This window comes from Urocampus carinirostris, chromosome 16, assembly GCF_059441175.1.
Source record: "Urocampus carinirostris isolate Australia breed hairy pipefish chromosome 16, RoL_Ucar_1.0, whole genome shotgun sequence".
Taxonomy (NCBI): domain Eukaryota; kingdom Metazoa; phylum Chordata; class Actinopteri; order Syngnathiformes; family Syngnathidae; genus Urocampus; species Urocampus carinirostris.
In genome coordinates, this window is record NC_142364.1 from 17900974 (window position 1) to 17915724 (window position 14751).

Sequence of the window (14751 nt, forward strand, 5' to 3'; positions counted from 1 at the left end):
TGCGCCGGACGCGGCCCCCCGTAACGTTAGCTGTGTTCTTCTCGTGTCTCCAGGTTTGCCCAAGAGAATGCTTCTGTTGCCCGTCATGAAAGTCCCCACCTACCCCATCCCCCACTACTTCTTTTAGAGCGACAGACACTCAAACAAAACCCTTCGCTCCGCAACGGGACAATTAATGGTCTTTCTCTGCACTCTCGGTGATCGGGAGAAGATTTACAGACTTATCGACTTTCAATAAGCATCCCTGCATCAGTTCCCTCTTATTCTTCCCCCAAACCCTTCCTCTCCCACCTCTCAAACATACTGCAGGTTTAAATGATGAAGTCAAAAACTTGTTACTGTGAATTTCTACTTTTCTCTCTTGTTGTATTTGTTTTTGCTCAAGTAGCGGGTTCCTTTTGTAATGCATCACAACTTTTCTTTGTAAATGAATAACCAGAGTTGTAAAAAGGGATGTATAAAAATTATTCATACATGATGAATAAAGTTTGTTTCCTATAAAAAAATGGAACACTGACTGGTTTAATTGATTTTTATGAACATTTTCTGCACTATCAAGGCACACGCCAAAAATGAGCGTTTAGTCTTATATTTTCATGCATAAGGTGCACCAGACTATAAGGCGCATGAAAATGAGACTATAGAAAGCACTATAACCGTTGGGCTCTTACACTTGAAGTATCTATTAGTGCAATGATTGATCAGTCGATAAGTGTTGCAGACCAAAATTGCAAAACATTGTATGCAACGGGAATCTTACCCTGGGCTAGCTGTGCAAGCCCCGACACTTAACCACTTGACCGGTGGTTCTCAACTGGTGGGTCGGAACCCAAAAGTGAGTCGTGGAGCCATTTACAGTGGGTGGCAGGCCCTTGCCTTTGCAAAATGATGCTGGGAAAGGAAAAAAAGTAACTCTCCTTAACAATAGATGGCGATAATGGCTTGCAAATGCAAGTTGACACCCGCTTTGTCACACTACAGAAAAAGACGCTGATATAGCGAAGAATAGATGAGACATGGATTTCTTTATATTACAGACTAAGCCACTGAAGTGAATCCTTTTGGATTTCATAAAAAGTATAGCATTAAAGGGGCATTGTGTGTGATTTTACCACGAACTGTTGCTTACGGAGTCTCAAAGTGACCAACAAGCATCATTTTTCTCATTTTTTTGCCTGGCCTTTAGTGGAGAAAGAAAAATAAACCAGATAAAAAGAAAAGAAGAATTAAAAAATAAATAATTACAAATGAAAGAAGATGATAAAAAGAAAATAATAGATAAAATAAGATAGACGAAAAAAAGTAGAGAAAAACAAAGAAGCAAAATAGGAAAAAAAAGAAGACGGGTTTTTGTGTTCCCCGTAGCAGCAAGATGGCCGACAATAAATTTGTGAAGTGGAAATATATTTTGGATTTCGTTCCCGGCTCGTAATTAGGGTGAGAGGCCGGGTCCTGAAGTCAGACCTGTTAGGAAACCCCGCTGCACTTGACCACCAGTGATACAAATGACATATATGCTGAAATTGTGTGACAAACTATGCGGCTTATAGTCCATAAATGTCTGTATATATTATGTATGTGTTTGAAAAAAATCCTTGACTAATTATTTTTTTCTAATCCCTTTGTGCAAACTTGAAGTGATTTTGCCAATAGGTTCCAATTAAGGATGCACTTAATTAGCAAATATTTAATTGCTAATCATTGATCCTCCCGATACTGAAGTAAATCCCGTCATTTGTTTCAGGGAGCTAAAAGCAAGATGGGTATTTGTAAAGCTTTTAGCCAGATCCCGCGTTTTGCATTCATAGACACGAATCCATTACTTTCTCGTTGATGAATACTTGCCAGGTGTCCTAGAGCAAATCACGGACAGAGTGAGCTGCTGTGTATTCAGAATTATATTTTAAAGGTATTAGTGGCAGGACAGCAAAGGACACCAAATGACATTTTTGGACATAATATGACTATTGGGAATAAAACTATTCCAGTCTTGAGTTTTGAAATTCCTTTTTATACAATTAAATGGTCCCAAGATGCTAATGTGAACACCCTCTAATAATTATTAATAATAATAATAATAATAATAATTTCCTTTGTATTGTCATTCTTTGTAACAATGTACACAGAACGAAATGTCGATACACCTGACCCGTTGTAGCGAGTCGATGCAGCCGCAGCCAGAGGGCGCCGCCATTATACCAATTAGGTATGTCTCGGTCGAGGCGCGAACCAGCGACCTCCCAGTCTCAAAGCGGGCACACTACCATCTAGGCTACTGAGCCTATTGGGAATAAAACTATTCCAGTCTTGAGTTTTGAAATTCCTTTTTATACAATTAAATGGTCCCAAGATGCCAATGTGAACACCCTCTAGTGTCCTTTGTTATAATCTGGAACTTGAAACTAGAAATGAGAAATCAATTTACTGGAGTGTTTTTCAATCAGTATGTCGGGAGACTTTATTTAGTATGCCCCAGGAAATTGCCCAATGCTATCTTTACAAATAAGCATGCCATTGTTCAGTATGTTTGCTTTCTACCAGTAATCGTCAAGAGTCCAGTCAAGTCATGTTTATTTGTATAGCCCTTAATCACTAAGCGTCTCGATGGGCTGCATAGACCACAGATTATTGCAAACCGCAGACTATTATTACACCATCCCACGATCTAAAACCTGCACGAGGGCAAGGAAAAACTCAAAGTAACTGTAACATTCGTCCATATCAGTAAGTGGCAGCGGATTACATTTTCTTTATACTAATCTGCTCATTCAGTAATATATTTGAAAACTCCTTGGTGTTGTTTAGGATGCAAAAATAATAGACAAAATAAAATAAATGTATTGCACATAATTCTGCCAATTTTATTTATTTTTATTTATTTTTTATTTTAAAATTAGAATTGTTTTGTTCTACAAAGTGATATTTTTTGCTCATTTGAATATTTGTGTCATTCTTCAAGAGAAAAAAAATATTTTAAAAAGCTTGAAAAGCAGGTTAGAATTATAGGCAAAACATAAATTACTGCAACATTATAATCTAAAATGAATAATCAGTCTTGCTTCTGGTGATGACAAATGATAAACCTAAATAAACAAATGGATAGATAAAACCGTAAATTAGTTTTTGAACATTTTTGACGAATAAAAATGGGTCCGGAAGCACCTATTTACAATACATAAATGGCATTTTCTGCGCTATAAGGTGCATCACCAAAAAATACTGTTTCGCGATATATTTTATATATATTTTAGTTACTTTGGACTATAAGGCTCATGGAATTAGAACAACAGTAAAAGCTAAGGATGCATACAACATAAAATGTTTATAATATAAATGCGTTTAATAGAACATAAATTCATATGGCATTTAGAATTACCACTTTATTTTTTAGCAACAATTAACATGCTAACCACAATAGTGTAATCGAAGACCATTATGTTTTCAAAGGCAGAACAGTTACCATATGCAGTGTTATTTAACAACAATTGAAACAAGAGTATGTGATTTTGTACAAAATATTACCATCATTAAAGTTCTTCATCCCAGTAATCACAATAAGTTTCATACATGGGACAGTTATTGTCCAAAGCAACAACAAAAGACTATTTGCAATAAGCGTTCGAAAATTGCCGTCTGAGCTGCTGTCAAGAGGGCACTCAAAGACCACTCTCTGTTTCTCAAAGGCAGAACAGTCATTGTTACTTTGTATTGCCAATCCGACGCACAATACTTTCTTGTATACAAAGTGCACTTATACATTTCTGGCCAATTTGTGCCCCGCATAGACCGAATAATATGGTATTTCTTAAATACAGTACTATTATTTTTTTTTACATTAAGGAATGAAGACTATCTTTTACGTATTTAATGCCATAACATATAAATACATTGTCCCTGCGTAACAAAATAATGAAAAATGTTTGTATTATAAAACGTTTGGCACTGCTCATCAGTAAGTATCAAGCCTCTGGAAAAGGTTACAGTATGATATATCACCATTAGATAACAGTAGTGTCTTTGCTCGGATCTTTGTACACACATCAAGGAAGCCTCCCTTCCTCTTGTTGCTTCCTTTTTCCGGGCAATGAGTGTCTTTAGGCTGCCCCGAAGGGCCAGTAGGCCTAGTAAAGCAGTGTGGTTGTGAAGCATAGACAAATGGTCTAAAGAGCTTCAGCAGAGCTTTTACATTTCTGGTCAGAGAGGGATGACGTTTCGTGCATGCCCAAGGGAATGTGATCACTATGGTGAACGAAATCACTTAACCGCAAATATTGGGCGCTGAAATTTTCTTGCAAAGTTTATGCATTAGTTCAGTGTTTGTGCAACAAAATGTTATCTTGCAAGCTAAGTGCCCTGAGAGTTAGCATTGTTTAGATATTGGAGGTATGGAAAAAAAAAAAAAAACATAAGTGAAAGTTCTGCTTGAACTACATAATTTCATAAAAAGCCTTTTTTCTCAGAGGTTTTCTTGTAAATGAGTATTTTCTAAACGTTTGGCACAGAATGAGTAAAAAATGATTCGTAGTATTTGCTAGTCAAGGATGGGAGACTATTTGAAATACGCCTGAGAAGTATCAATAGTTGGTGTCGGTATCGACTTCTAAACACTGCTCCTCAATTTTCTCATGTGATTTATAAATCTTTAAAACTTCCTTCTAAGCAATTTTTAAAATGTCAAACCATCCCTTAGCCAGTGGCCCCTTTGCGTCTTACATTCAGTTATCAGGGTCATTTAAATTCACAAAATGTCGCCATACTGCTGGCCTCTTTCATTTGGTAGACCATTTCCAAAAAAATGGTCCAGTCCTTGAGGAGTAAATATCTGACAATCTGAGCAACCTTCCCATTGGTTCAATTTGAATTTTGCGTGCAAGCCTTTTCATGATGGTTTCCTTTTTTGTGTGTGTCTTATTCCAGGGGGTCTTTTCATTGACAATCCCTTCTACCAGCCACGGACCCTGGCGCCCTTCATCATCCATTTGGGCCCCCAGGATCTCTTCGCTGACTTCTAGACAAGTTGACCGGGTTTGGGGCGCCCCAAACCATTTTTTTGGTCTTCTTGCTGCCGCGCTCCGATTTCCGAATGGACAGCGGAAAATGACGACTCGTCATTTTTCTTCTTCTCGACGAAATGTAAGGACGATGGTGATGTGGGGGGCTGGGCTACATGACCTTATAGCAATACTCGTATTTGGCGAGAAAAGTGTGAAAGAGCTGGTCTTTCTAGCAATAGCAATACACACAAACTCCTCTTCAGCAAGAATGTCCGTCGACTTGACGCGGTGTTGCAATAGCTCGTCTTGATTGTATTCCAAACTTGCGTATGAGTGTGCGTATGTACATGTGTAGACACACATATATACATATATAGTGAATATATATATTGAGCAAAAATATAAATGCAACACACTTTTTCCATTTTTTTTGGGGTGAGTATGTCTACATCTCCCTTAAATACAGAGTGTTCCAAAAGTCTTAGCCAGATTTTGACATAGGATATTAAACCTTAAACAAATTCAGTAATCTATATGTTTAATGTCACTCCGTTGGTCACACATCAAGCCAATGGTCGAATTTTTGCTAAATGTGTCCCAGCATTGCATTGTCAATGGTTGCAACAGCTTCTGTTTTTGTGCCTCAAGCTCATCCACGTCTCTGAATCCTGAATACAAATCCCCATGAAAATAAATGGCATTGTGTGAGATCTGGACATCCGGGTGGCCAGGACACGAGATTGTGACCATCGCCAATCCATCTGTCTGGCAGTTTGGGCTTTAAAAACTGTTGCAATTTGGTCACCAGACTTTATCTCCTTCATTTTATCCATTAACCAGTTTTCCAGCATATTGATGTACATCTCCCCATTGACTGTTCTTCTTTCAAAGAGGAATGGTCCGTAGACTGCCTTCTTCAACATACAGTGGAACCTCGTTTCTCGACCAAAATCCGTTCCAGAACTCTGTTCGAAAAGCGATTTGTTCCAACACCGAAATCATTTTTCCCATTACAAATAATGTAAATTGTTTTAATCCGTTCCAACACCCTAAATGTTTACCTTTGTTTACCTTTAAGACACAAATAACATAAACATAAATGTAACCCTGGCGAATCATACGTTCGCGTTATCATAATCTTCCGTACGAAATATTACGCTAACATGAACGTGTAAAAATAAAAAAAAAAGGATAAAAGAATTATGGATAGGATTTTTTACTTTTGTGGTGGTCAGCAGAAGGCGCAGGAGGACAGTGGAGAGGGATGGAGGAGGAAGGAAAATTATTGTTTGGAAGGAGAGTCCCCTTCCATAATAACTTCGGGGAGCTCTTCTGTCTGAGGGGTGTTCACACGTTCAAATCTCTTTGCTACGGATAACTCAGCTACAGGATGTTCTTTTCTCTTAAAATATCTATCCAATGACACTTGCCTCTGCCTTCTTTTTAGCACTTTTCGGAAGTGGTTCATGACAGTGTCGTAAAAGTCATTGATGACAGCTTCATCGGGGTGGTGGAGTTCGACGAAATTCTGTAACTCGGCCCATTTGCTACACATTTGTTTAATCTCGAATGCCCCCAATTGAGTGGAGGTGCAATTGCACCTGAGAAAATTAAAAGGAGTAAAATAAATGTGATATGAAACATCCACCCCTAGACGGTACCACTGCACTACAGTTAGCCATAGCTGTATCGCGGAATTCTTAACGTGGTTTTGCGACTTCACGTATTTTCATCACCCGTACGCCGCTCAGCATCCCACCCTTGCGTACGCACTCACGCGTCGTACCGGCGTTCGAACTCCGATTTTTGTCCGAACTACGAAGCAAGAATTTCTCTAATTTTTTGTTCGGACTCCGATTTTTTCGAACTGTGAGTCGTTCAAAAACCGAGGTTCCACTGTACGATATGAAATAGTATCTCAGCAGACGACACTTGCTCTGAATGGGTCAATGTTTCTGATGTTGATGCCGCCTCATGTGGCTATGAAGGCCAATTTTGGAGTCATACTCTTCCCCACAGTTAGAGAAGGCATGTCCTGAGGTTTGAGAGAGGTTGATTTCTGCCTGCTGATGCCTCTGCATGTCTTGCCATCCTCTTTTGAATACAAGTGTTGTTTATTACATCAGTTGCTTTCTGCAGGTGTCTCTCCAGGGCTAGTCTTTTTGCAGCTAGGCTCTCGAGGTGCCAGGGCTGATGTTGCAGCGCCTCAGAAGTTCTTTTGTATAGTCCTTGTAGCGCCGCAGAAGGTGTCGCCAAGTGTAGATGATTTTTGACCGGAGCTGCTTTTATATCAATGGTGCTGGTTGCTATTTGAATGTCTGTGTGGGGGATTTGGTCTTCCCAGGTCAGGTTGACATCTAATATGGTACATTTCCAGGCTTTTTATATGGAGTCCATGTTTCTGCCCCATACAGTAAGGTGGAGACACAGATTCCATTGTATCCTGCAACTTTGGTGGTGGTTTTCAGGTTTTGGTTTGCTGAACACCCTTTTTCAGAGGCGTCCAAAAGCGAATGAGCCCTTACCCAATGTGAGGAATCTGCAGAAACTGTGGTGCCCAGATATATGAAATGGTCAACACTGAGCACGATTAAACGAGGCTGTTCCAACCATTGACAATGCAATGTTGGGACATGTTTGGCATGAATTTGACTCTCGTTTTGATGTGTGACAAGTGGTGCTCAGATTGAAATCTTTGAAAATTCCATTTCAAGCTTGCTGAATTTGAGTGTGTTTTTATATCCTAAATAGTTTGAAATATTCAATGTCAAAATTGTGGCCAAGACTTTTGGAAAACCCTGAATTGTTCACAAATCAAAAACTGTTGAACACGTTTAGTTTGTCAAGATGACCCGAGAGTTCTCCAAAGAGCTTCATTTTCCTCTCCCATCAACAAAACCTACACTACTATCCCATCGTTCCCAAACTTTAAAATTCATATTTAAAACAATACTAAAAGTGGGTTAAATCAAACGTCCCAATCTTTTAGGTTGTTCTAAACCAGGGGTGTCGAACAAATTTTTACCGAGGGTGTGTCTTTGAAGTGACCTGATTTAACTTGTATAAAATGTAATTAAATGAAATGAAATGGCATATAACTTCTCCTTAATGTAAAAAATCTAAAAACAAACGTAACAGTTACATTATAAAAACTGTAGCTACGATACAGGGTGTAAGTTATACACTCTATATAACCAAATGACTAAAACTTAATGCAAATTTTCATGGTTATTTATATTGAATCAGTGCCGGATAGTGGCGTTGAATAGTCACTTGACAGATATCTTAGTCGACAGGCATTGTGGGAAATGTAGTTCTTGGTCAAAGCACTTATGTGACCCATTTATTATTCCTTAGACGTTTAAACATTCTAAAATATTGCGGGCCACACAAAATGACTTAATTTGGCTTGCGGGACATGAACAACTCATTGTTCCAAACATGTTTTGGATTATTTCTTCGGGTTTTAGTTACGTTAAACAAAGCTAATTTCATGCATACGGACCCGATTTTGCCTTCATTTTTAGAGGTTGTTTGACATTTATTAGCAAATGATATGAATATTTGGAGCGGTTTTCCACAAATTAACCCCAATATTTGACTTTATGACCTAAATTTATTCGGTTATAAGGTAAAATTACTGTTGTTGTTTTTTAATCATAACAAAAACACCAATTTTCTTTTGACTAAAACTAAATGACCCAATATTTGTGTCGTTGTGCTTGGTCAAATTAACCCAGGTAGTGGATCAGTTTACTCAATTTAACTTACTCTTGATCCAGATATTTTTAGGATGCTGTCTGTCCCATCTTACCAGATGTTCTGAGGGCTTGATGTCACAAATGTTGTGGGAACGAGCAATTGGGATGTTAGCTCCGAATCCCCGTGAAGTAAAGGTTTACTAGCAAATTGGCGAATAATATTTGCAGAAAACGACTATTAAATACGTACGGGGGGAAAAGTAGCAGTGAGTTAAATGGGAAAATGGAGTAGAAATGAGTGTTGCGTGTATATTTTTGTTACACAAAACAAAACGGGACGATGTACGTATGTAAATACATTTTAAAGGGTAACTTATTGGTATCGAATATTTTAGGATGATCCAGTGAAATAAGTAATAAAACACGATAGCTTTCTTCCAGTTTTCTATACACGATCTAATATTAGAACAAATATTATCTTTGCTATTATTCCTATTAATCGTCGCTCTTAGACTAATTATAATGTCGTTACTTGATGTCGTTCTGAGCCGTTGCCAAGAGGTGCTCGCTTCCTATCAGCTAATCACGAAAACACAAATAAAAACACACACTTTTTGTAAGAAAGCACACGTTGTAAAGCCTCACTGCTGGCAGGGAAATGCGAATTGCGTTTGTTTGTTGTGTGCGCGCTCCATCTGTCAAACATGTTCAGTCAGCCCTGAGGGAATTTGCCTCTTAAGCAAAAGCACACGGGTCGGAACGCGGGACGACGTTATTGAAATGGATTTCTCACGTCAAACTTTTCAAGTGAACAATTAGGAGTTGGCGTTGCATCGTTTGTAGGGTAGAAACGAGCCTCGTAACTTTGGTCCGAGTGGAAACTCTTCACGTTCAGTGGCTGTACTTTGGAGCTTATGCAAGGTTGGTCGATTTCCTGTACATTTTCGACTACAAACTGCTTCTGTTTTGCTTAATACTGCGGCTTTAAATACGGTTTTTTTTGTGGTGATACCGAAGGAAACGGTAAGCCGCTCTCTTCCACAATGCATGTACTCCAGATACAAAGCACTGCAGTGAAATCTAGAAACATATATGACACCCTTTTAGGAGAAATGAGTCTGTTTTTGCTAACATTATTCATATAATACAGGGGTTGGGAACCTATGGCTCTTTGGTACATAGGGCGAGCCATAAATGGCTCTTTTCACGAGTACATAGGGCTCGCGAGCTATCTATGGCTCTTTTCATGAGTGTATAGGACTCGCGAGCCATAAATGGCTCTTTTCACGAGTACATAGGGCTCGCGAGCCATACACGGCTCTTTTCACGAGTACATAGGGCTCGCGAGCCATACACGGCTCTTTTCACGAGTACATAGGACTCGCGAGCCATACGCGGCTCTTTTCATGAGTGTATAGGACTCGCAAGCCATACGTGGCTCTTTTCATGAGTGTATAGGACTCGCGAGCCATAAATGGCTCTTTTCACAAGTACATAGGGCTCGCGAGCCATACACGGCTCTTTTCACGAGTACATAGGGCTCGCGAGCCATACGTGGCTCTTTTCATGAGTGCATAGGGCTCAGAGATAAACTAGAACTTGTGCAATAATTTAGTGTAGAGTTGGAATTAAACCGAGACATTACTGGTTGCCCCCCATTGAGTTCGGTCTATTGTATATATAGCAAAAAAAATCACTACAATGTGTCACACCAACAGGCTTTGTTTTGGCTGTAAACCGCTAAATAATCCTGTATATGGAAGCTCAAAGCATTCTATCTTCATTGTTTAAAACTTTGGGCGAAGCTATACACAGGAAAAGACGTGCAAACTCCTAGCCCAGCGCCGTCTGCACTGAAGGTACACGTGTTGGTATCCTCATTTGCAGTATTTCTGTGACATTTTTACGAAAGAACTGCTGGCACCTTGTTTTGAAACCGTTATTTAGGAGAAAAACTGTCAAAATAAGCCTCAACACTCCTAAATAACTGCCTGAAGGGAGACACATTTTAACTGGTATATTTATATTGATATGGGACACATGGCGTTATTATTTCATAGATTTTATTAAATCATCAAATGTCACACAGTGAAAAGAAATGTGCTGGGGAATTAGCTTTTTTCTGGAAAGCGGGTTTGGCGGTTTTGTTGAATTTTGTCTTCAAATGAATACGGCGTGGCTCTCACAATTATTTTAAATATTTTTGCTTGTATGACTCTTTAGGTCAAACTGGTTCCCAACCCCTGATATAATACGTGACAGGAGCAAAACAGGAAGTTAAACTTAATTGAATATTTACAAGGGTACTCATTTTAAACTCACAGATCGACATGGGATTGGACAGCAGTGGAAGTTATCCATCAAAAAACATTAGAATTGTCTTTCCAAATTATTGGGGTCCATGTCAGGTCGCTGAAGTTTCCTTTAATCCTCGAGGACTGATAAGAAGAAAATGCAATCTGGTCGGATACTGCAACAACACAAAACTGGTTAGAAGTCTGTGTTGCAATTTGGGACTATTCTCCACAGTATGGTTGCCCTGGTACTGTCATCTAGAAACAATGCCGCATCCCTCATTTGTGTTTTCTTTTGGCGCAGTAGTAAACATGTGCTTGTTTTTGTAGTCACCATCTTTAATGGTCACATGATCCGAAAACACATGACGTAAACAACTCTCAAACTAACTAAAAAAACGGAGCTTAAAATGTAAGAAACGGACGTAAATCACTTTATTTGTAAGGCTGTTTAACACTGCGGCCCCAAATCGGATGCAAAGGGAAAATTAAGTTTCGTTCATAAATCTGAGCATGCAGCTTTTTGTCAGGTGCGCTTTGTCGTCTGGAGTTTATAATAAATGTTTCTTATTACATGACAATATATTTTTAGGCCATTAGGAGAACTTCTCCCTTAATTTCAAGACACTAGGAAATGAGAAATTTCTTAAAGATGTTGGACTTTTGCCTGAAAAAAATTCTAGTGGCCCACTAAACTAGTGTATATTATATTCATTTTGTCACCGTTTAGCTTTAATTTGAACCATTTGCAATCACTAAGCACCTTCAAACTTGAGAAATGCCACCCGACCTTCCTTGCTAGTTGAAGTCTTCTCCCCCTCCTGTCTGGTCTGGGTGCATGCCCCCAGCATGCATTTCCTTCCAGATGGCCTGCATTAATGAGGCCGGCAGCAAGCAACCTAATTTCTCTCCAGAGTCACTTCAAAACATTCATTCTGGCCAACGCACAGGTTTGCAAATCGGTTTCGTATCAAATTAAACTATTCGGGACAAAGAAATGATACCCAGAAACCCTGTACAGTTTAAGAGCTTTAGTAACTGTTGAATGTATTTATTCACCAATTTTATTAACCGGGGTCTGCAACAGGTGGCTCTGGAGCTCTTAAAAATGTTTGATAATGGAAAATGAGATGGTTTCTGTAGAACAAAAAAGCATGAAACATGCATTCCCTAACGTTTCCAATGACTATAGATGGGAATATACTCAGACACGGGTGTGTTTTCATGAAAAGTTACCGTTTTAATCAAATGAGTTTCAAAATGAGTAGAAATTATATTTTAGACGATGAGAAGGTTAGAAATAGTGTTTATGTGAAAAAAAATGCTTCGCCTTTGGCGAAGAATGGAAATTTCTCAGCCACCCCAAACTTTTGAACAGTAATGGTCTGCATGTCTCATCTCATCTCATTAGCTACACCGCTTGTATAGGGTCGCGGGGGTGCCGGAGCCCATCCCAGCAATCATCGGGCAGTGGGCAGGGGACACCCTGAAATGGTTGCCAGCCAATCGCAGGGCACACAGGGACAGACAACTCGCTCGCTCATTCACACCTAGGGACAACTTGGACCGGCCAATTAACCTGACATGCATGTTTTTGGAATGTGGGAGGAAACCGGAGTGCCCGGAGGAAACCCACGCAAGCACGGGGAGAACATACAAACTCCGCACAGGAAGTCCGGTAGCTGGATCTGAACCTGCATGTATATAGTGCTTTTCAAGTCAATGAAGACCTCCCGAAGCGCCAAACAATGTACTTCACACTTTTCCTTTTTACACACTAGCTAACCAACCGATATCGGGGGCATTAGAGATTCAGTGTCTTGCCCAAGGACACTTTGACAAATAACACAAGAATTGAACCTGCGACTTCTTGGTCCCAAGACGAGCGCTCTACTTCCTGAGCTAATGCCACCCCAAGTAGAGGATGCATTATGTGTGTCTATAAATAGGTATGATTTATTTGCAGCTCCAAACATATGTTGTTTTTTGGGTCCAATATGGCTCTTTCAACATTTTGGGTTTCCAATCCCTGGCACGGAAGAAATTAATAAATTGAATTAGCGGATTCAATACAATACTATGGGGAAAACGATATCCCTTATTTGGGAACAATTTGAGGACATTTTTTGGTCGACTTTTTTTTTGTATAAAAAACTTTTTAGGATGTTTCGATAGAATGGGACATAAACAATCGACGTTTTAGAGACTAAAACACGGAATAGAATGGATTGTTGATGATTTTGAAGGGAGCAATAAGGAAAAATATTAGCGCTCATAAATAATACGAACTTCTTCAGAAAACACAACTTACATGAACTTTGACACATTCATGTGGAATTCAGTGTCTGGCACTTGAGGTTCTCACTTACATGTCACATTTTTTGCTTATAAAATGAGCAGATAGTCAAAAGTTCAAGGGTCTGTTTTTTTGCACACATCACCAGTACTGGAAGATAAAATCCCGGATTTCTTTTTGTTTTCCTGGCACCTGAAGCATCAAAACTTTTGCAGGCTCGAATGGCGCAATATGTTCGCTATCATCCGTCTGCCAGCTCGGGAAATTTAATATCGCAGAGATGCGTTTCCGCCTGTCTTCAAAACGCACTTTCCAATATATTGTGAGGCTAAATTTAGGCCACGCACAAATGGGCCAGGTTTGATATATCCCGGATGACAAATTATGAAGATATATATTAGGGCTGCAACTAACGATTCATTTCGGAATCGATGAATCGGTCGATTATTTTTTTTTCGATTAATCGAATCGGATTTCTAATTTCCCTCCTATTTATTCAAATATTATAGTTTTGGACCGATAGACGATAGCGCACAAAACAAAATATTCTTAGGTATAAAATGATAGACAACAATAAAAAAAAGAGTCAGAAATGACTCTAGCCAACTCCCACTAGGGGGATATGGCTGCGGTATATATATAAAATACAAAAAATTCAAGAGGTCCTCCTCCGTGGTAAGAAGTGGCCAAAAAAATAACAACATTCCAACCATTTTCTCAACCGCATCAAGCTCTCTTATTCCACTTTCATTTCAAAAGAAACGGCTCGCCTCTCCTTTACACTTCACACCAACCATATTGAATGGATGCGCAAGATATTAAACAATGAACATGTCATAGTTCTTAGCGTGCTGGACATACAGTATAGAATGTTTACACATGAACTAGGAAGAGGAAGCGGATTTCTTCTTCAGGGTGGATGCTGGGTGACCTCTCACAGCGCCACATGCCAGTAGTGGCGGAAAGAAGCACTACAGAACTGTCCTGTACTCGGAAAAAGGTGCACACAATACAAAATCTAACTTACAGCAATGTCTGGATATTTTTCGACATCCCCAAAAATAACGATCGTATCTACCCTTTTTCGTAAGTCGAATGGTCGTAAGTAGGGGAGCGTCTGAACATAAAATACTATTTTCCTACCACAGACCATATTAAATTTGGACTATCATACGAAACAAAAAAGTAAAAGCAATACATTTCCAATTGTGTAGATTTTTTTTATCCACAAAAGAAAGTAAACAAACCCACTTTTCAAAATCTTGTCAACAAATTTTTTTGGGGGGTTAAATTTTGGAATAGGATAAACATTGCCAATATGAAAACGATATAGGCTCAAGTATTTGAATTCTTCCCTTGGGTAGGAGTTAAACATGTCATTATTATTATTTTTACTTTATTACTTTATTTAAAAGGGAGAGAGAGACTAAGGGGGAGACTAGGGGAGAGAGACTGTATCGGTCTTA

At 39.1% G+C, this 14751-nt stretch overlaps 1 protein-coding gene across 3 annotated transcripts in view; it reads left to right on the plus strand.

The window, feature by feature from the left end:
- Positions 1 to 14751, plus strand: part of strbp (spermatid perinuclear RNA binding protein) — a 111489-nt gene that overhangs the window by 94385 nt on the left and 2353 nt on the right. For 2 of the 3 annotated variants that reach the window (XM_088320356.1, XM_088320355.1), the window contains exon 19: positions 4918 to 5133. In XM_088320356.1, coding sequence (XP_088176482.1) covers positions 4918 to 5012 — 95 coding nt within the window. In that variant the 3' untranslated portion in view covers positions 5013 to 5133. Of the gene's footprint in view, positions 1 to 53; positions 512 to 4917; positions 5134 to 14751 lie in introns of those variants that run through there. The other variant, XM_088320357.1, reaches the window with a different exon arrangement.